The 22,187-nt window shown below is 43.6% G+C and overlaps 2 protein-coding genes across 2 annotated transcripts in view; one reads left to right on the top strand and one right to left on the bottom strand.

The window, feature by feature from the left end:
* The window catches only part of plekhm3 (pleckstrin homology domain containing M3), a 56,162-nt gene extending 51,598 nt beyond the window's left edge, over positions 1-4,564 (bottom strand). The window contains exons 1-2 of the mRNA XM_087829720.1: positions 4,483-4,564; positions 301-1,384 (exon numbers count right to left, since the gene is read on the bottom strand). Of these exons, the coding sequence (XP_087685846.1) occupies positions 301-823 (523 nt within the window). The 5' untranslated portion in view covers positions 824-1,384; positions 4,483-4,564. The remainder of the gene's footprint in view (positions 1-300; positions 1,385-4,482) is intronic.
* Positions 4,565-6,231: 1,667 nt separating this feature from the next.
* The window catches only part of LOC148098338 (uncharacterized), a 44,329-nt gene continuing 28,373 nt past the window's right edge, over positions 6,232-22,187 (top strand). Inside the window, exons 1-2 of the mRNA XM_087853157.1 lie at positions 6,232-6,508; positions 18,553-18,721. The gene's annotated coding sequence lies outside the window, so the exon portion shown is untranslated. The remainder of the gene's footprint in view (positions 6,509-18,552; positions 18,722-22,187) is intronic.

Consider the following 22,187-nt stretch of genomic DNA (forward strand, 5'->3'; position numbering starts at 1 on the left):
CGCTTCTGTCAGTCTGCCCCAGGGCAGCTGTGGCTACAACTGTAGCTGCCTCCACCAGTGTGTGAATGTGAGAGTGAATGAATAGTGGAATTGTAAAGCGCTATATAAAATCCATTATTATTATTTTATGTAATATGTAGCAAATATTTTTTTTAACTGCTGTACAAAATCCATTCTGTCAATTAACTGTATATTAACTTATGATCAGTGACTCACCTTTTCAGCTCTGCCATGGAGCTGGACTAAGCTGTTCACATTAGCGTATATATTATATTATCCACAGTGTGAACATGAACTCACCCTCCTGCTGGTGGTTGAGGATCATGTTCTTCAGGGTGTTGCAGTCCACTGTGGGCAGACCATTGTCGGTGCAGGCAGACGGACGGTAGTGGACATCTGACCTGGACCGGCTGTGTCCCTTCTTAAACGCAGAGTTAGATGAGGAGTTGGTGGTGTTGTTGGTGCACTCGTTGGTATGGGCAGCCAAGTCATTGGTGGAACGCGCTCGGCTTCTCTTGCCGTGCCTCAAACCCACTCCTAGCCCCAAAACACTGACGTTATCGGCCCAAGCTAGGCCTAGAGGCCCCACCTCCGGCTGCTCTCCAGCTAGCAGGTTCCACACGCCACTGGAGCTCAGCTTGCCCAGCGCTGCATTAGATACCTCCTGCAGCTGCTTCGACTGCCTGGCAGGCTGAAGGTTCCCTGTTTGAGCCTGGCTTGTACCTTGGCCTTGTATCCTATCCATGCAGTGGATGAAATCCTCTGTGGCCTCCAAAGCTGGGCTGATATCACCCACCATGTCCAGCTGCTCAAGACCCTCCATGGCTGTACCAGGACAGGCTTTCCCTGAGCTGGAAATCTTACAACTAGACAGCTATCCAAAAAGGGTTTAAAATCCCTGTTAGCAGAATCTGCATGGCCAATAAACAAAAATCAGCTGACAGTTGGACAAACGCAGGTGTGTCAGGTACGCTGACAAGCTAGTAACAAAACAAAACCCAAGCAGTTCACAAACTTCAAAAACTGCTGCCTTAAGCTGCGATCTGCCCTCTGCATGAAGACAGTACCCTCATCCAGGGCTACAGTCTTCTATTTTTTAATGATGCTCCACTAGCTCTGCTAAGTGAGTCAGTATATTCTCCGGGGAGCTACTGCGGTTTCATGCCAGGACTGGCAGGAGCTGGGACTTTCCAATCCAATCTGGGTGGCAAACTACCTTACGCAGCCAGACACACTCACATTTGGGAGCAAAAAGCAGCAAAGTCCTTCTCCTTTGTCTCAATTGCTGAGGGACTAGAGTCAAAATCATACATCAGCTGATTTACACTCTTCTGGCCAATCGGGTGACGGCTGGGGCATCAGCTGGATGGTGTTTGTGGCTTGACTGTAACAGAAGGGAAGAAAGAAAGAGGAACTTGTAAAAGAGGAAGCATGCAAAATAAGCACAAAGACTGGAAAGACAGCTGACAGTAAGAAAACTTGCTGCTCATTCCAGGTGCTTTTGTGAAATTTAAATAGAGTCTCTGTCAAGACTAAAATTATGAAAGAGGGTAATAAGCATCTAGTTAAAGTCAAACCACCTACCCGCCTACAGGATCTTCATCACACTTAGACCAAAGAAAACCCAACTTCAGATTCCATCTCAGTAAACAGAAACAATCATCATTCCTCGTACTGGAATAATACTTGACTTCCTCCTCAGCACATTATCTCTGGACTGAGCGGACAGAGAGGAAACAGGCCTGGGTGGGGTTCCCATCCATCTGCTTGACTGCCTGTCTCTTCTGATTGTCTCCACTCCTCTGTCTCTCGCTCCCTCTCTCTCCATATATACACACTTCTTTCTTTCTCGTTTGTGCTCTCTCACTCTCATTGATTTTCCCCTCCTCCACAGCTCAGCCTCTTTTACTTTTGTCCACTTATGAATTATTTAATGGCCATTGCATCATTGAAACTCATTTTCATGGAGCAATTTGCCGGTGATAATTTGTTGAAAATAAAAAAAACCCCAGAACATTATCATGGGAGGGAAAATGTCAGGGATTTTCTTAGCTTTGCATTTTTACGTAAGATTTATTATATGTAGCACATGTAAGCGAGACTATACAGTCGACTGTCACAAAGTCCTAGAATATTTGCTGCTGGTAAACACTACATTGCACAGAAATGACTGAGCCCTGGATTTTCTTGATTTCTTTTAAAAATTATTATTAACTATCTGACTTAAAAGTTTTCTCACAAGAAAGAGAAAATGAAAGAAAAAACTACATTAATAAGTTGATGACATTTTGCCTTTAGGTGAGGTAATGTCAAAATCACCATATATTAATATCCCTTGCGATGCAGTGATAAACACACTGGGATCAAACATTCATATTTATAATAAAACGTGTAGTCGCTCTAAACCAATTCTCCAACACATTTAAGACTATGGGTGGCAAAGTGAACACAGTTAACCAACTTTCAGTGAACAATTTCACTGGAAGAAAAAGGTGGTCAAAAATCTAATCAGAGAAGCTCGAAAAATGAGTCTCACTGATTTATTGGTGGGGCAATATTAGCTATTTGCTGATTTATCAGTGTTGGCATTTATAACTGCAAATAAGTAACAATTTAAAAAGAAATGGGAGAAACATCCTTCTTCCATCCTACAAGTGTTGGCTTTGCCTATTTTGTCCATCAGAGGGCTCTCTGCAACGTTTGAAACGCCACAAACACAACACCCAGTTGATTCAAGCAAACCCAAGCACAGTAAATAAAGAACTACCCATAGCAAATGCTATGACAAGCTGTTTAGGTTGTGTTTTCGAAAGAAAAAAAGCTATAAAAAAACAACAACAACAAAAAATAGATAGAATTTAAAGATCGAAGTTGGATTGCACCAAGAATTCACTGCTGTGGACATCTAGCGAGCACTAACCACCTTGTAATCCATTTAAATGGCAACACTATGTATCATCTCTTATGAACATATTTACCACGACATCATCTGCTTGCAGATATAGCTGTGAGCTAATACTGCATCATCATCAAGGTTGATTACTCATCGAGCTTCCCACTGAACTCCTGTTGACTCACACATGCTGACATAGCCCTACAATCAGCTCAGTACAATGCCAAGAAAGCAAAAAGTAAAAACCAATCTTTCTTTAATGGTGGACGGACTTTGGTAGTGACACTGTTGGAGATGTATGATGAATTCTAACTAGCAGAGTAACATAATTCTTCAGTGACCCAACATCCCTTCAGGTTCGAGTTCAGTTGGGGGAACACCATCTGCTTTATGGGAGGATAAAAATCTAAAAACACACCTCCAGGCTCTGTAAGAGTTGTCTCACCGAAATGCAAACTGATGGAGTGCTGCAGCACATGGCCTCACATCAACAATCACCTGACCTCAACCCATCTGACCTCAACCCGGTTTGGGATATGTTACACTGCAGAGTGTGGAAAAACCACTCTCTGTGGCACCTCCTTTAAGACAGTTGGATTGTTTCCAGATAAAAACATCATGAACCTGACGGAGAAACAGCCATGAGTGTGCAAAGCCGTTTGCACAGAAACAAAAATGAAAATCGTACTTTTTTAAACTGGCAAGCGGTTACATCTGCCAGAGATGAGGTGCACATCAGGTTCCACTGGGCTCACTTTTGTCACAACGTCTTTAATGTTATACTGAGCTTTTATTTCGATTGAGGCTGCAGATTTAAACATTCACAACTGTAGAACCAACCTAGGGATCCAATTACATAAAAAACATAAGTACTGTGTGAATGACTGCTTTATTGCTGAGTGTCAATCCTTCCTCTCAAGATTTCATATACGAGTTCTAAATAATTTTATATAGAACTCCCATATCCATAAGTTAGACCAACGGACTTGAACACACCAGCAACTTTAACTTTTTAATTTAAAAAAACGCAAAGCATTTCATAGATGCTTGAATGCATCACATCTGTAAGGATATCAGCTCCTCGTTTTAAGCAGCTTTCGACAATAATTATGCTGACATTTAACTGGGATAGCAGGTACAGATGAAAAACTATCAGCCTCAGCCCTGTGCACTTCAGTTCACAAACACACAGTCAGCATCACTCAGCTGGAAACACTGACAAAGGTGAAGCCACAGTTAGACATTCCGACACTTACATGAATTTGCTGCCCATGTCAGCTCCCCTAACGCGTCTAGTTCATCGTCTAAATTCTTTCGAAATAAATGTATGCAGAAAGTCGATGGAACACTCCTAAAGCTGACTGAAAAAGGCCCGTGCTCATCCCCAGCTAAAGTGATGTGAGCCGGGGCTAGTTAGCTCCCAGCTAACGCTAGCCTTTCTCCATCCTTGATCAATGTCATTTAAAAACGAGATAAAACGGCTCACTTTTTCAAATGTGCACCATCGCATGACGCTAGTGCTTTACTGGTGTTTTCAGATGGTGGAACTGGTGCCCTGCACAAGCTATATCACATAATTCTTGACTCACCTTACTGTGTTTACCATTATGTCATCTGACAGTCCGTCAACGAAACACTCCTCTGGGTGCAACTCGGGTTAGCGGGATAAAGGTTCCGTGTAATATTTGACTATTGTACAGAGCATGCGCCACAAATACACACATACAGATACACAATGTAAACACTAGTGAAAATATAATATGAAAAAAAAATATTGAAAGAATTTGAAGAATTTATTACATAGTGAAGTCAGCAACAAATTTAAATCCAACCTCTTACTATTAAGTTATAAGTTATATGCAAAACCAGGTAAGTGTCTCTTTTGATCAACATTTATTTAACCCCTGAAAAAACAACAAACAAACAAACCAATAAACAGAAACTTCTTCATAGTAAGTAGAATAAAAAAGCAAATACATATTTTAAAAACATTTCCCTGAAAAAATATACACGTACACCAAAAACAACTTCAGCAACAACAACAATGATAAGTGCTATGAACAGTGGCGTGTCCAGCAGGGTGTCTGGAGGGGCACAGGCCACCCCCCAACCAGACGGCCACCCCAGGTGCCACCCCAAAGGTAAAACAATAAAATTCAATCAAATTGACCCTGTGCACGAGAAAATGCTAACTTCCTGGTTTGAGACCGGATGTGGAGTTGTGCATTTCCGGTAGCTTTACTTTGCGGTCAATCGCTACTCAAGATATATTCCAAAATCATGTCCAAAACTCGAAAACAGAAAGATCGCGTTAAGTTACAAAGAGCAGTGGGAACACTCACCACTGTGTGTCGTAAAAAATCTAATGATCAATTTTGACGTTTAAAGAGTTTAGATCGATCAGTTGTTTACATCACTCAACACAAGAACTGCAGCAGAAGACACATCGTCCACATTCAGAAGCACATCTCTGTATAGTGACTGGTCTTATGATTTAAACAGGCAAATGTTCAGCATTCAAACTACATGTGAAGAATAGTCAAACCAGATGTTTCCGTTATGTCGAGATCAGCTAGTCAAGTACACACACACACAGCATGTTAACAAACCGTGAAAAAAGCCACACAAAAAATGAATGATTGCTGGTAAGGGTTTCTATACATTAGTATGTACAAAGGGTATGTTGTGACTTACCTTCAAAATTACAGCGGTCGCTCGCTAATAACATGGTTCACCTTTCACCTCGCTGTTTCTCAGATTTTTTAGTGCAAGTTTGCAGGCTTTTTTTTTTTTTTACATCACATTGTGTCCTGTGTCCTGATCGCTGCAGACGATCTCCTCCGTCTCTCCTGTACCGTACACAATCGCTGCATCGATCGCTGGAAGTGTGACTCTGAAGTGAAGTGCTGTATGTCCACGATGTCCACGAAACGTTTTGCTCCGTCAAAAAATAAAATTGGCTTTGTGATTTCACCTATCACTGGTTATTTTTAGGACCTAACACCTGCGATAAACGAGGGGCGGCTGAGAAATATAACATTTGAATCCATTTTCTCTTTTGCTCTGAGGCGCGGGGAAAAAATATCGACAAGTCGATGAACATCATTTACAGATATATTGGGTAAATGCCCGAGACATCTATAGAAATGTAAATCGCCGCTTGATTCATTCATTTGCTTAACTTGTTTTGGACCATAAACCAGGCGCGAATCGGACACCGGAAACAAAGCTCCACACAGGAGTTTCCGCACCGGAAGTAGCATATGCTAACGTGCACGTAATAAAATGTGACGTCATTCAAGGGTAAAACCGCAAAGAATTCTGGGAACTCGTGGCAAGAGGTACTATCGCACGCAGGCTTTCAATTCAAATCAGTTATACAGCGATAAAAAGAAACACAAAAATGGCAAGAAGCTGTTGTCTTATTAACTGCAATAGCCGGTGGCATGACAGCCATGGAAAGCCGACGGGTAAAGAGATCGGTTGTTATCGGATTACCTTGTTGAAGAGAAATTGTTTCAGCCATGTTTCCGAAGTAACAAAGAGGCGACGGATGGCCTGGATTACAGCCATTCAAAGACAAAATATAACGTCCCAGAACACTCCAGCTCACAGGTTAGTCTACTCCAAGTGTAACATATGTGTTAAATACTTTTGAATTTCACCCAAAACACTTCCTTTTTTTAAGTTAAATATGTAATTTTGCATCTCAATCTCCTACCTGTGTGATCTGAGTCTGTGTGCGTTCCTGTGTGTGTGTGCGCTGCGTGGTGACGTAGGCGCGTGCATGTGTGCCCGGTCACAGCTCCTTTCAGCATGGCCGGAGGTAAGTCACTGCCACGTTGCTCTCTGCTAATTAAAGTTTGTTCAGAGCCCAAGCTGCAATGTGAATACAGCCGAACCGCCGCGTTTTTGTTTGTCATTAAGAGACTCATTCGGGATAAGTTTTGTGGAGGGCGGAGTTCGCTAATATACGTTTTTGATGAGTTTCAGCCAAGAACGCAACTGAAATGCTAGCATGCTAAGTTAGCCTGATCGCTAGCGGCTTGTGAGCGTATTCGCTGCCGTTTTTTTAACAGCGTGCACTTTTTTTTCCTTCGTCAGGAGAGGTGTACTGGCAGTCGCGTGACACACACAGAACAGACCCTTATTTCTGTGTTGCAGGTATGGAGATGTTCTTATGTTTTGGAGATGCAGTCTTTCATTCATTGTTTTTATAAGTACAGTGTTGTATTGCCTGTTAGATGGCGGTTATTAATATAATTGTACTGAAGTATAATATTTGAACTATAAGCACTAGAATATTGGGTCCTGGTGATTGAATTGTATTTATCTGACTGTTTATTTGTTTTTGAATTATTTTGTTTATTGTTCTTATAAGTTGTTTTTAGTGATTTTTCAGTGACATATTATTTATTTTGTGCTTTTTATTTTTGAGAGCTTAAGTTAATGTTTTAAAACAATTTGTTGTATTTGATTTATTATATTGTAGTGTTAATGAAGCTGCGGGCACAGCTCCTTTCAGCATGGCCGGAGGAGAGGTGTACTGGCAGTCGCGTGACACACACAGAACAGACCCTTATTTCTGTGTTGCAGTGTTAATGAAGCTGCGGGCACAGCTCCTTTCAGCATGGCCGGAGGAGAGGTGTACTGGCAGTCGCGTGACACACACAGAACAGACCCTTATTTCTGTGTTGCAGATGTGCAGTAAAGAGCCAAAGACCCAGTACTGTCTCCTGCCTCTTACTTTCACGCCAGAACACAACGCAAAGACGGGTGTAACACATAAACGGGTTACATTGGTGCCGTGACCCTTTGGATTCATCAAGGATCGACGTCATCTCGATCACCGTGGGGAGCTCTTTGCAATTGCCTTTGTTCCAAGTTGGTTGCTTTTCCTAACTTGTGTGGGACTTTTTGAATGAGCTTGGACATTTAATCTGCTCGATTCTCATCCTGAATAACATTAAGTGTTAGTTACGAATACTGTGTTTGCTTTTGTACAGTTGCACTATTTTGGATCTTGTTTCTTGTTATTGTGCTTTATTCATCATTATGGAGTCAGCATCTGGTTCAGAGGCAACTGGTGTTTCTGATGGGGAGGTTTCCTCTAATGTTGGTTTGGGGCGAGGGTGGTTTCTTGGGGATGGGGTTCAGACACCTAAAGTTGGTGTGTCATTTGCTCCCAAGTTTTGTTCCACTCGTCTCCAGGTTCCCCCCTGTGACATTCAGACCCCGCAGACAGCTGCCAATGCTGAGTTGAGTACACTCATCTCAGATTTGGCCAATCAGATTGGTCAGTCCATTGTAGCCCAGCTGCAAGGTGATAAGGGGACCAGTATGCCTACTGAAACCTCTAAGGCTGAGCAGGGACCCCCTGAGCTAAATTTGTCTGGGGTGAAACTTGTCTTGCAATCAGACGTCAAGGAGCCACCAGTTTTCAGGGGTGACGGCAGTGATAAATTCTCCATTCATGAATGGGTTGAAATGATGGATATGTACTTTGTAAAACGCAACACACCAACAGATCAGCGATCACGTGACATATTGGCTAGGTTGATGGGGAAGGCTAAGGATGTAGTGAGGGTCACCCTACGTCACAACCCCTCAATTGACCATGTCCAGGTTCCTGAATTGATATTCGACATTCTGAAACAGCACTTTAGTGTATTGACTTACTCTTCTATGCCTATGGCTGACTTTTATAACACCAAACCATTACAACATGAGGGAGTGATGGAATATTGGATAAGGCTAAACAATGCTATTGACGTTGCTGACGAGTGCTTGCGTAGACAGGGGCGTAATGTTGAGGATCCGGGGCGTGAGGTCTCGATGATGTTCATCAAATATTGCCCTGACCCCATCCTCTTGAACAGGCTCAGCATCAAAGCAGCTGAGGAGTGGACAACCACTGAGGTTCAAGAACGCATTGATAGCTTCCAGCGTGAACTCAGGGCACGCAGTCAGGGCAGTTTCCACACCTTGCAGAGGAAAGAGGTTAGCCACAACTGCTCTATTGTGCCTCAAGAAGCGGTGGCATCACAGCCTGTGCAGGCCAGTGTCGCCTTGCAGTCTCAGCCTACAGCACCAGCCTCAAACCTCGCTTGTCAGCTTTCGCCCACAGCAGCTTGCTTCACTCCTGTTCTAGCTGATGTTTCGACAACCTGTCCTTCTGGGACAGCAGTGTCTTCTTGTCTGGTGCCTACGCCTACTCCTCAGTTCCAACAGTCACCAACATACCCTGTGACCACTCAGTCTAGTCAGCAGTCAGCTGGTTGCGAGCTTGGTTCGACTAACACCCAAGCTTTTGATGTGACTGGCATGCGCGCTCTGATCAGCCTCTTGGATCGCGTGATTGCATGTCAGAATGTGCAGACTGCAGCCCCTGCATCTGCACCTTCGCAGCGTTTTACCCGCGGGCCCTTTCTTAAGAAGAGTTGTCAGGTCTGTGGCAACACTGGTCATTCCACTCACATGCACTGCAGGAGAGAGAATCTCTGTCTTGCATGCTTTGCTCCTGGTCATTGGAAAAAGGACTGTCACAGTCGCCATGAGGGACGGGAGGCTGGAGCTGTCGCGAGGCAGAATTGGCCTTCGGAAAACTGAATCACCCACACTTGGAGAGGGGCAGTGTGGGGGATGAACCTAATACCCTCAATCATGATGAATCGGATCTTGAATTTCTTTATGTCAACACCTGTTCAACAATGCCAGAGGGATACCGTGTCGTGGTTCAGGGACCAGCAGTAGTGCCTACATTTAGTGAATTGTTCTACACCCAAGTTGCAGTGAATGACAAGGTTAACTTGAGGGGCATGATGGATTCCGGGTCCATGGCTTGCACTATGAGTGAAGAGGCCGAGAAGTCACTAAGAGAGGCTGGAGCTCTTGTGAGTGGACCGCAGTCGGCCGAACGTATTGTGCTGGTTGGCTGTGGTGGGAAGCAGACCCACCCAAAGTGCGTTTATGACTTGACACTTACTGTCCATGGTGTGAAATGCATTGTGCCAGTTTTGGTAGTGTCGGGCCAGCGTGATGAGCTCATCATTGGCTCCAATGTCCTCAAGTACCTGATGCGAGTTATGAAACATTCAGATGACTATTGGAAGCTTGTGTCTGTGGGGAGCAAGCACTCGCTTCTTGACTATGAGCACTTCTTGGACATGATGTCGTGCACCACCAGATGGAGGGGTGAGGAGGTTCCTGACAAAATTGGCACTGTGAAACTGCCTCGTGCTGTGACACTACTTCCACAGTGTGAGCATCTGGTATGGGGCAGGCTGCCCAGCAATGTGCCAGTCTCTCCAGGCAGCACGATTATCGTGGAACCTTGCACCTCTGGGTCTGGGCCAAGAGACATTCTTGTTGGCCGGGTGATCACATCCATGTGGGGTGATCGGTGGGTGCCATTGAAGATGACCAATCTCTCCTCAAAACCACTAACCTTGAAACGCAACTCGAGGGTTGCTGTTGTTTCATCTTGCCTTGCGGTGGAGGACCTTGATTTCCAGCAGGACTCCTGCAAGATGGCGAGTATGGCCCAGGTACCAGTCAGTGGGCCAGCCGCTACTGACGCAGACTTGAATGACAGGTTGTGCTCCCTAGGTTTGGGTGATCTTGACATTGACTCATGCCATGCCAGCTTACATTCAAAGACAGAGCTTGTTGAGCTAATTGAGCAGTACGAGGACATCTTCTCTAGACACCCGCTTGACTGTGGCGAAGCTAAACGCTTTGTACATCGGATCCACCTGACTGATGAACGCCCATTCCGCATGCCTTACAGAAGAGTACCCCCTGCTCATTACCAACAACTAAGGCAGGTACTCACTGACATGGAGGAGAAAGGGATTATTCGCAAATCCATCAGCGAGTATGCATCCCCCCTCGTCATGGTCTGGAAGAAGGATGGCGGATTGCGGATTTGTACGGACTTCAGGTGGTTGAATGCGCGAACTCTTAAGGATGCGCACCCACTCCCTCACCAAGCAGATTGCCTTGCCGCGCTTGGGGGCAATGCCTTCTTCAGCACGATGGACTTAACCTCTGGGTTTTACAACATTCCAATGTGTGAGGAGGATAAGAAGTACACCGCTTTCACAACGCCTGTTGGCCTGTACGAATACAACCGGATGCCACAAGGGCTCTGCAATAGCCCAGCTTCATTTATGCGCATGATGCTGAACATCTTTGGTGACCTCAACTTCACCAGTCTGCTCTGCTACTTGGATGACCTCCTGGTCTTTGCTCCCACTGAAGAGGAAGCCCTGTGCCGGCTCCGAGCTGTTTTTCAAAGGTTGAGAGACAACAATCTCAAGCTGAGTCCAAAGAAGTGTCATCTGCTGCAGAAGTCAGTCAGGTTTCTTGGTCATGTCATCGACCAGACCGGAGTCGCTGTGGACCCAGCTAAGGTGGAAGTAATTTCCAAGATGCCAAAGGAGGCTCTAATGGAGAAGGATGGCTGCACTCCTTCTGTGAAAAGGATTAAGTCCTTTCTAGGAATGGTCTTTTTCTATCAGTGCTTCATTCCTGGTTGCTCAGCCATTGCCAAGCCTCTGTTTGCTCTGACGGCTGGCCAGAAGCGGAAGGGACGGACGAGTCAGGCTGGAAGGGGTGCTGGCATGTTCAGGAGGTTGACTGCTGCAGATTGGAGCCCTGCATGTGACAAGGCCTTTCATAAACTGAAGGACGACCTCCTTAACTGTGTCGTGTTGGCTCATCCTGACTTTTCAAGACCATTCATTTTGTCTGTGGATGCTTCTCTGGATGGACTGGGAGCAGTTTTATCACAATTGCCTGTCGACGGGGATAAGGCACGCCCTATTGCTTTCGCGAGCAAAGCGCTAAGCAGGTCACAGCAGAGATACCCAGCCCATCGCCTAGAGTTCATGGCCCTGAAGTGGAGCATCTCTGAAAAGTTCAGCCATTGGTTGAAGGGGCACAAGTTCACAGTGTGGACTGACAACAACCCGCTCGTTCATATATTGACCAAGCCCAAGCTGGACGCTTATGAACAAAGGTGGGTGGCCAAGCTGTCATCCTACAACTTTGATTTGAGGTACATCCCAGGTCGAAAGAATGTTGTAGCAGATGCACTCAGTCGTGACCCCTTCACCCATTCTATTGGTGGGCGCTTGCTTCAGGAGCCCTACGCGCACTTGGTGCGGAATGCAGAAGGTGCGGCGGCTCATGAGGTGCAAGACGTTTTCAGGTTTGGTGTCCAAAATCTTCAGATTGCCCAACAACCTGTTCCAGCTCTGACCTCAGAAGATTCCTACAGTTCGTCGGAAGTCACGGCTACCTTGGTTCACCATGATTACTGGGAAACCGCTGCGGAGAATAGAGCTGCCTCCCTTCTCCACCTTGTTCAGCAGTTACAACCAGTTGGCAATGATGTACTGCCATCACTTACCTTACATGAGCTGGAGGACCACCAACTTCAAGATCCTATCATCTCCGCTGTCCTGCCACTCGTAGCCCGCAGAAGGCGCCCTTCCAGGCGTGAGAGACATGATATGGATTCCAGGGCACTGGCCTTATTGAAGCACTGGGAGAGGCTCAAGGTTCGGGATGGTATTCTCTACAGGGAGGCGAGAGACCCTGTGAGCAAGACAAAGAGACTCCAGTTGGTGTTGCCAGTGAATTTACGGGCGCAGGCCTTGAAAGGTGTCCACGATTTGGCAGGGCACCAGGGTCAAGTTCGGACCCTCCACCTAGCAAGGCAGCGTTTTTTCTGGCCCAATATGGAGAGGGATGTGAAGGAGCATGTTCGGTGCTGTGGAAGGTGCATACTTGCCAAGACTCCAGAACCTGCAGCACGAGCCCCATTAGAGAGCATTAAGACCTCTGCTCCCATGGAGCTCATCTGCATTGACTTTTGGTCAGCAGAGGACAAAAAGAAGCGCTCTGTTGATGTGCTTGTGGCGACTGACCACTTCACGAAAATGGCCTTTGCTTTCCCGTGCAAGAATCAGACTGCCAAGCAGGTTGCCAGAAAGTTATGGGACTGTGTTTTTTGTGTATATGGTTTCCCTGAGCGTATTCACTCAGACCAAGGTCCCAGCTTTGAAAGTGAATTATTTTCTGAGCTTCTGCAGATTTCGGGCGTTGCCAAGTCTCACACTACTGCTTATCACCCTATGGGCAATGGTGGCACGGAGCGGTTCAACCGCACACTTGGCAACATGCTGCGAGCTCTCCCTCTCAGAGCCAAACAGGAATGGCCGCAGCAGATTCAGACATTGACCTTTGCTTACAACGCAACTGTTCACGAGACTACTGGATATGCCCCATTCTACTTGATGTTCGGCCGTGTCCCACGACTACCGGTCGACGTTATGTTCAAGTCTGTTTTGCATGATCCTATTGTGGTGGACTTTAACAGCTACTCCAAGCTTCTTCTGTCATACTTGTCTGAGGCTGCCAAGATCGCCCAGGGGCACACCAGCAATGAGCAGGAGCATCAGGCTCGTCAATACAATAAGAAAATCAAAGGTGTGTCTCTGAATGTTGGGGATCGCGTCCTGCTTGCCAATAAAGGCGAGCGGGGCAAGAAGAAACTTGCAGACAAGTGGGAGCCTCGGGTTTATACTGTTGTGGAGAGGCATCCCAGGACCCACATTTACAGGATCAGTGACTCTTCAGGCCAGAGTAAGGTTGTACACAGAAACCTTCTGTTGGACGTGAGCTTCCTTCCTGTTCAGGATTCATTGGGAAGTCAGTCCGTGGACGTTTTCTCCAGTGAGGGGGATCTCAGTGCTTGTAGGGATCTGGAGGACTCTGGCAGTCTAGAGACAGAGTCTACCGCAGCAAGGACTTCCTTGTGGGTCCTTTCGGATTTGAGCCATGGGGTGGATGTGGATTCTGTGGCAGGAGAGCATGCCTCACAGTCCACGGATCGTCAGCACGGTTCATGTGATGGTGCGGATGTGGACAATGCCTTACCTGACTCTCAGACTTGCACAACGCACACTTCAGCAAGCCCTTCTGGTCAGGCCCAGCACTTTGCTCTTCCTACTCCGGTTGACTGTTCCGCTTCCTTTGATTTGACACAGTCTGGCACAGTTTCTGCACCAGGTGCCTGTCATGGAGATGCTGTTGTTCCGCAGACTGTTCCTGTTTCTGGCTCAGACATGAATCAGACCTCTGGTCAGCCATATACTGGGCAGCCATCCAACTTGCCAAGACATGACCCTGACCATGCCAATGTTCGAGGCAGAGTGGTTACAAGAGCAGGTCGGGTGGTAAAGTCAGTCAACAGGCTGATAGAAAACATGGTCCAGAAGCCTATTGCATGGGGCCTGTTACCGCCACGGGAGGCTCGGCCTCTGACATAGACTGTTTTTTTTTGGTCATCCCATTGCGTATTATGAATGTGTTGTATTTACTTGAGGCATCATGACACCCGCCCTGTGTGTCTTTAATGGGACCACGTTTGATGAGGTGTAGGCTGCACCTTTGTGTTCTGAAAGGGTTGGAGGCCTGATCAACCTATCCAACTTCTTTTAATCCATTTACGGATAGTTTTTTAACTGAACTATGGGATAAGATCCTTGGGTTGCCTGGTCCGGAGGTGATGGTAGTTCAGCATTGTTGTGCCTCTTGGTATTGCAGTACCATTCAGATGTGTAGTGATTTTGGTGAAATTCAGGGGGGGTGAATGTAACATATGTGTTAAATACTTTTGAATTTCACCCAAAACACTTCTTTTTTTTAAGTTAAATATGTAATTTTGCATCTCAATCTCCTACCTGTGTGATCTGAGTCTGTGTGCGTTCCTGTGTGTGTGTGCGCTGCGTGGTGACGTAGGCGCGTGCATGTGTGCCCGGTCACAGCTCCTTTCAGCATGGCCGGAGGTAAGTCACTGCCACGTTGCTCTCTGCTAATTAAAGTTTGTTCAGAGCCCAAGCTGCAATGTGAATACAGCCGAACCGCCGCGTTTTTGTTTGTCATTAAGAGACTCATTCGGGATAAGTTTTGTGGAGGGCGGAGTTCGCTAATATACGTTTTTGATGAGTTTCAGCCAAGAACGCAACTGAAATGCTAGCATGCTAAGTTAGCCTGATCGCTAGCGGCTTGTGAGCGTATTCGCTGCCGTTTTTTTAACAGCGTGCACTTTTTTTTCCTTCGTCAGGAGAGGTGTACTGGCAGTCGCGTGACACACACAGAACAGACCCTTATTTCTGTGTTGCAGGTATGGAGATGTTCTTATGTTTTGGAGATGCAGTCTTTCATTCATTGTTTTTATAAGTACAGTGTTGTATTGCCTGTTAGATGGCGGTTATTAATATAATTGTACTGAAGTATAATATTTGAACTATAAGCACTAGAATATTGGGTCCTGGTGATTGAATTGTATTTATCTGACTGTTTATTTGTTTTTGAATTATTTTGTTTATTGTTCTTATAAGTTGTTTTTAGTGATTTTTCAGTGACATATTATTTATTTTGTGCTTTTTATTTTTGAGAGCTTAAGTTAATGTTTTAAAACAATTTGTTGTATTTGATTTATTATATTGTAGTGTTAATGAAGCTGCGGGCACAGCTCCTTTCAGCATGGCCGGAGGAGAGGTGTACTGGCAGTCGCGTGACACACACAGAACAGACCCTTATTTCTGTGTTGCAGTGTTAATGAAGCTGCGGGCACAGCTCCTTTCAGCATGGCCGGAGGAGAGGTGTACTGGCAGTCGCGTGACACACACAGAACAGACCCTTATTTCTGTGTTGCAGATGTGCAGTAAAGAGCCAAAGACCCAGTACTGTCTCCTGCCTCTTACTTTCACGCCAGAACACAACGCAAAGACGGGTGTAACACATAAACGGGTTACACAAGCATTTCCACAAAGGTCAGTCTTCTGTTGTACTTAATACGTCATTTTTCTTAACATAATTGGTGATATAGGTTACAAGCAAGTCTGGCGCTGAACAGTAATTGTCGTGCTATGCTCCTTTGTTTATTGTGCATAAATAGTGAATTGTCCTGACACAATATTGCGTTTCGCTTCTGTTATTACCATGGTACATTGACAAAAACATGTACTTTTATTCACAGGGTAAAACAGTTTTTTTGTATCACTAATTGCCCAGTATGATTACAGCATACAATATTATTGTCACTGCTACATTTCTGTAATGAACCAGAAATAATTTCCACTACTAATTAATTACCGTTGAGCTCAAAGGTCCTATTAATAAACGGTTAACAAATGTGTATTTATGAAGACGATTTGTGAGACTGGTAAACTTATGATATGTACGATGGTCTTTCGTTCTACACGGTGCATTTCAAGGTCCTGTACCCATCTGTCGGTAAACTGTACCGGGGCTTGTTGCAGTGACCTGAAGTTACTTAACTTCATGAGTGTATGCACTCACACCAAAAAGCGTATAATTATAAATATGAGCGTGGTGAAAGTTGGGCAGCACGCTAACGTATTTTGTCCCTCTGTGTGCTCACAAGGGTCTAACCCTTTCACTCCTTTGATTTTTTTCCTCGTATCTTTTTTTTTTACTTTTCACCAAGTCTGTCTTTGTACGGACCGGCATTGTTCTCCTTCGTTTTGTACATAACTTTTTGGGGGGCAAAGAAAAAGCAAGAATTTATTGGAACCGAAGAATGAACGTTTTGCGGTGCTGCAAATGCTTGCATTTGATGCGGTACTTGGTAGTGATGTGCGGATCGATCCTGAAATATGGATTCCTCCGATACCAATCATTTATGTTCTAGAATCGATTCTCACATTAAAATATCGATATTTTAGTAATTTAGAGTAAATTTGTAGTTTATCATTAACAGTAACACAGTGGAAAGAAACTATAACATTTCAAAGGAACTACTTCCTCTTCCGCCTTTCATATGTGCGACATACGGCTGTATAAATGTCTCGCAGCCCCTTGGCGTGCGCACTCACAACAATGGCTGAGCGCAATTGTGCGGACGTATTTTACCTCCACAAATAGCTGAGACGTGGTTTGGATACATGTGGCAAAAAAGTGCTCCAAGAGTGAGGTGTTGTGGCCATACTAGGGAGACATTTCAAAAGGGCTGTTGGGGGGGTAAATACATTTTACAGTGTTTATTTATCGGATAAAATACGTTAAATGCCACCATTATTGGCCGGCCCGGTAACAGCTGGGGTGTCCAAATTCAGAGGCTGCTTCCACCTGAGGACCCGGCCTTCGCGGTCTAAAGAAAGCCGGGTAGTACGTCACGAGCTCCCTCGGTGGAGTGAAACTCTGCCGTCTGCTCCTTGCTATCTAAAATATAACCGGGCGACGTAAACTCTTCTGTTTAATTATTTTCTGTTTGACGGTTATTCAGCTGTGTGAAAAAACCCGGAGGAGGGATTAATAAAGTTAAATTAAATTTAATATAATCTAATAACTTTAATCTCAGCCAAACCGATTTAGTCACAAACAAATAAAACACTGAAAAAGCCAAACGATAACATTTTTAAGTTATCAAAGTGTATATATCATGTATCATCATATATCATGTTTAACCCGAGTAGTGAAAGACCGCGGGGGTTTGAAGACGATGTGTCGGTCGGCTCAGATATTTGAAGTTTACACAGCTACATTCTCACCTGAAAATATGTTAAAAGTTTTTTTGCGACCCAGAAAGAGAAATAAGAGTAATATTAAAACTAAGTCGCTGCCGCCATTGTTGGAAACTGGAATTGGCTGGGCCCCGCTATGAATTCTGCGATATCGTTTTTCAATTTTGTTGTCCAGGTGGAAAATCAGGAGAAATTCGGGAGAATGGTGGCTCCGGGAGATTTTCGAGAGGGGCACTGAAATTCGACGTTCTCCCGGAAAAATCGGGAGGGTTGGCATGTATGGTTGTGGCAACATCACTAACCTTGTCAAACACCTCAGAGTAAATCATATCACAGAATATGACCAAGCATATGTTGAGGCGAACTGAAGAGGAGGACAGGGACAGGTGCTGCTAGGGTGAGACAGACGTCTCTCACAGAGTCCTTTAGTGCTGCAGGCAGGCAAGGTGTTCAAATAGCGCACAACAATAAATAAAATACGTTTTTGTACAAAGTATCGGTATCGGATCAGTATCGTCGATACCACCCTGAGTATTACTTGGTATCGGATCAGAAAGGAAATCAGTGGTATCGCACATCACTAGTACTTGGATTGTTTTGCCACGAGTTCCCGGCATGCAATGCGCGAAAGTCACGTGGTATGTCAATCTCAAATCAAATGAAATGTACGATTATGTTGTCACGGTGAAGCTCAGATATCCGAGTGTAAGTGAATGCACCATCGGCTTCTGCACTATGTGCATCACGTTAGCAAAGGTAGGAGAGCCAAGCACGAAAGACGGCACTGCAGGAAACAATTTTTCGGTGAAAGAAAATGAGGACAGAATAAATGTCCCGGTAAGTAATATTAAGTTTGTTGAGTTTAGTAAACTTCGGTGAAATTAGAATACCAAGGAAAAAATAACACTTAAAGAATTATTGCAGCCGTGGAATATTTCAGACAGTATGCTACTGAGGGGAGCTAACATAAGAGTTATGAGTTATAAGATATAATCTAAGTTGTAACATTGCTGTATGGAGCTGCAGATTTGTTTGCAGGTTAACATAGCTGGACTGGCCATCTTGTGACTTTTTTTTTTTTTCTTTTTTTTTTGTAAGGGCATGAACAATGACAGGTGGTGGATTGGCCAGATGCAGGTCGATGTGTAAAAATAACTCAGGCTATGGCGGGGCTTCCACGGAGGCCAACGGAGGATGAGGGAAGGGGAGGCAGGAGGAGAGCCCCGAGGCAGCCGCCAGTCCGAGTGTCAGGTGAACTGAACTTAAGGTAAGAAGTTATGACCTGCAGTCTATCTGGGTCAGATATAAACCAAGTTTAGGTGGAGTTTATTTTCGTTGTGCTGACTTTTTACAGTCAGTTACAATAACTCGTACTGCGTGAGCTAGCATGATGGAGTTTCTATACAGCTGGGTGGGTGCTATGATGTTACTGATAGTGAACTTTATTTTATTCATAAGGTTAGTAGAGTTGCCAACGGCTCCTTAAAAAATGGAATGGTCCCTCATTCAGAGAAAATATTACACGTTTAGTATTGAGCTGAGAAGAGACGCAGTTTGTCCCGTACTTTCGCTATAATGAAAAAGAGACACAAAGCTGGAGTTATTCTGTCATTACGCTGCACAGCTGCCTCTTCTTCTCTCATTCTCTCCCTCCCCTGTTTCTACTTCAATCATGAAACTGATCAATGATCAGCTGATCGTTTTTTCTCTCTTGTTTGTTTATCGCCCACTTTGCGCCAGAAACAGGAAACCAGCGGATGTCGTGCTAAACAACAGCAGCACGTTTAAGCTTGATAAGCTGTTGTTAGAATTTATTTAACATTAATTTATAGTATCAGCTGATGTTTGCTGGAGCCACAGCTGTAAAAGCTGCTGGTCATGATGTTGGTTTGGTTATGTGGTGAGAGGGAAACATGCAGATGAAACCAGGAGATGTCCTTACTGAATCATCAGAGCTGAACAGGTGATGGAGAAACAGGTTCACCTTTTAGGTGACATGAATGAGTTGAAGGGAAGTTATGAACTGTTTCTGAGAGACAAATAACACCAGCATCCTTTTCTAAGCAGCTGACAGCTGGTAACTGTGCAGGGGCGGGTCTGGGAAAGTTTTGCCAGGGTGCCAGGTAGGGCATTAACAGGGAAAGGGGGGGGGGCACAAAGAAATACTTTTCTTTCTTATTCTCATTTAAAATATTTCGCTTTTATTAAATAATTATCTGAATCTTACAACCAAAGTTTTTATCTGACGTAAAATGTATAGAAATCATACATATACCAAAAAGACAGTGTACATCACTGTCACAACAGCGTTTGTTTTCATTCAAAGGCTTTATGGTTTTAATACCTGGTGGTCTCTAGTCAAAATGCCCGATTTTCTGTCCCAGTCCAGCCCTGCAGGTTAAACCATGCCAGCTGACTGTATTTCATCATCAGCCAGTGTTGTTCTTTATCAATATTACCAAAGTTTACCATAAGGCAGCAAAGAAGGTATTTAATTGCTTTCAGCTTTAATTTAAATGTTATTCTTTTCATTTGTTTCCCCACTTTTTTCCTGTTTCAAAATCAAACACCGGTTTGTGAGAAGAGTATCTTTTTTTTTTTTTTTTTTTTTTTTTTACTTTTTATTTCATTTATTTGAACAACTCCCCTGTCCATTACGCATACAGTTTCTTCAGAATAACAGAATACAAAGAGAGTCACACACTCAAGACAGTGAAATTAGAAAGAAAAAGGAACAAACAAATATATATATGTATAAAAATATAAATACACATAGAATAATAATTAGAAAAATAAGATAAAGTAAAAAAAAAAGGAAACATGCCTGTGGTGTCAAACATTTCCATCGTTCATTTCACTTTTTTTTTTTTTGTATGCCCATCTTCATTCAGTTCAGTCTTTTTCTTTTTTTCTTCCGTTGTACGTCAACCATTTCCCCCAGTCCTTCAAAAAGCGTTCTTCCTTTAATTTCAGTTTATATGTAAGGTTCTCCATCTCCATAATGTCCTCCACAATTGCTACCCACTGCTGCTTTCCTGGTGTTTCTGTCTTAAGCCAGTTTTTGGTGATGGCCTTCTTTGCTGCCAAAAGGAGAATCTTAGCCAGGTAACGATCCTTTACATCTACAGTACCTTCCAAGTACCCTAGATACAAAACAAGGCAGGTTCTGGGAATTATATAACCTAATATATCACAGAGAGCTGAGTGAATTTTAACCCAGAAAGTGTGAATTTTTCTGCATTTCCAGAAAATGTGTGTATGGTCTGGTTCATCCCATCCACACAGCCTCCAACATTGTTGTTGTGTATTGGTTTGTTTATTTTTAATCTTAGGTGTAATAAAATAGCGAATTTGATTTTTCCAGATGAATTCTCTCCACCTCAATGAGTGAGTTGTATTCTTATGTTCTCTCCATGTTTCATACCACACCCTCTCAGTGATTTCTTCACTCAGCTCTCTTTCCCATTTTACTTTAACATATACAGTTGATTCCTGCCTTGACTCCATCAAACATTATAGGGTAGACACCGTTCTTGGAATAACACTTTTATATGCCAGTATAATTATTTTTACAATAGGATGGATTTTGTCTTCCTTTATTTTTATGTTTTTATTAAAGTAATCTCTCACCTGTAAGTATCTGAAAAAATCCTTGTTTTTTTAAGTTGTATTCCCGTTTCAATTCTTCAAAACTTTTAATTTCTCCTTTTTTGATTAATAAACAAATTGCTGTGATTCCCTTTTCATTCCAATTTTTAAAACCAAGATCCAGTTTTCCTGGTCTAAATTCTTCATCGAGGGCTCTTTACCAATTCTGAACTCCTTTACTGTATCATACCATACATTTAATGTAAAGGATATTATCGGGTTCCTATCTTGGTCTTTAGTTACGTATTCAGGGATCCTTTTTATACCCATGTTTCTTTGAATTGGGACATTGAGTGTGGAGAGCTCCACATCCTTCCAGCGAGCCCCGTAATCATCACTACACCAATATGTTATCTGGCGTATCTGTGCAGCACGAAAATATTCTTTTAAATTAGGAAGCGACATTCCTCCTTTCTCCTTAGTAAGCTGTAAAGTAGTGTATCGTACCCTTGGCCGCTTTCCCTCCCAGACAAATCTAGATGTATACTTATCCCATTCTGAGAAATGGGTTTGAGGTATGCTTATCGGAAGAGAGAGGAATAAATATAGCAATCGCGGTAAGATATTCATCTTTATCACATTTATCCTGTCACTAAATCCTAATGAATATGTATTCCATCTTTCCATATCCTGCCTTATCCTGTTATTTATATGTCCATAGTTACTTTGATATAGTTTGGCATAGTTTTTGGTTATATTTATACCTAAATATTTAAGGGTTTTTGCCTCCCACTTTATTTCCCATTCCTTAAGATTTTGAGTTGGTGTACAATTAAACATTAGAACTTGAGTTTTAAGTATATTTACTTTGTAGCCAGAAAGCGTACCAAATTTTCCTAACATTTCTGTAAGCTGCATAAAAGAGTTTGTGGGGTTTTTGAGGGCTATCAACACGTCATCAGCAAACAGACTGATTACATGCTCTTGTTTATTGATTTCTATTCCTGTTATTAGGCAGCCTTGTCTAATCATTTGTGCCAATGGCTCAATATACAAGGCAAATAAGGTTGGACTTAAACAGCAACCCTGTCTAGTTCCTCTCTCTAGTTGAAATGTCTTTGTCAATGAACCGTTAACTTTTAGGC

This window comes from Neolamprologus brichardi, chromosome 16 (genome assembly GCF_056152115.1).
Source record: "Neolamprologus brichardi isolate AB-2024 chromosome 16, ASM5615211v1, whole genome shotgun sequence".
Classification (NCBI taxonomy): domain Eukaryota; kingdom Metazoa; phylum Chordata; class Actinopteri; order Cichliformes; family Cichlidae; genus Neolamprologus; species Neolamprologus brichardi.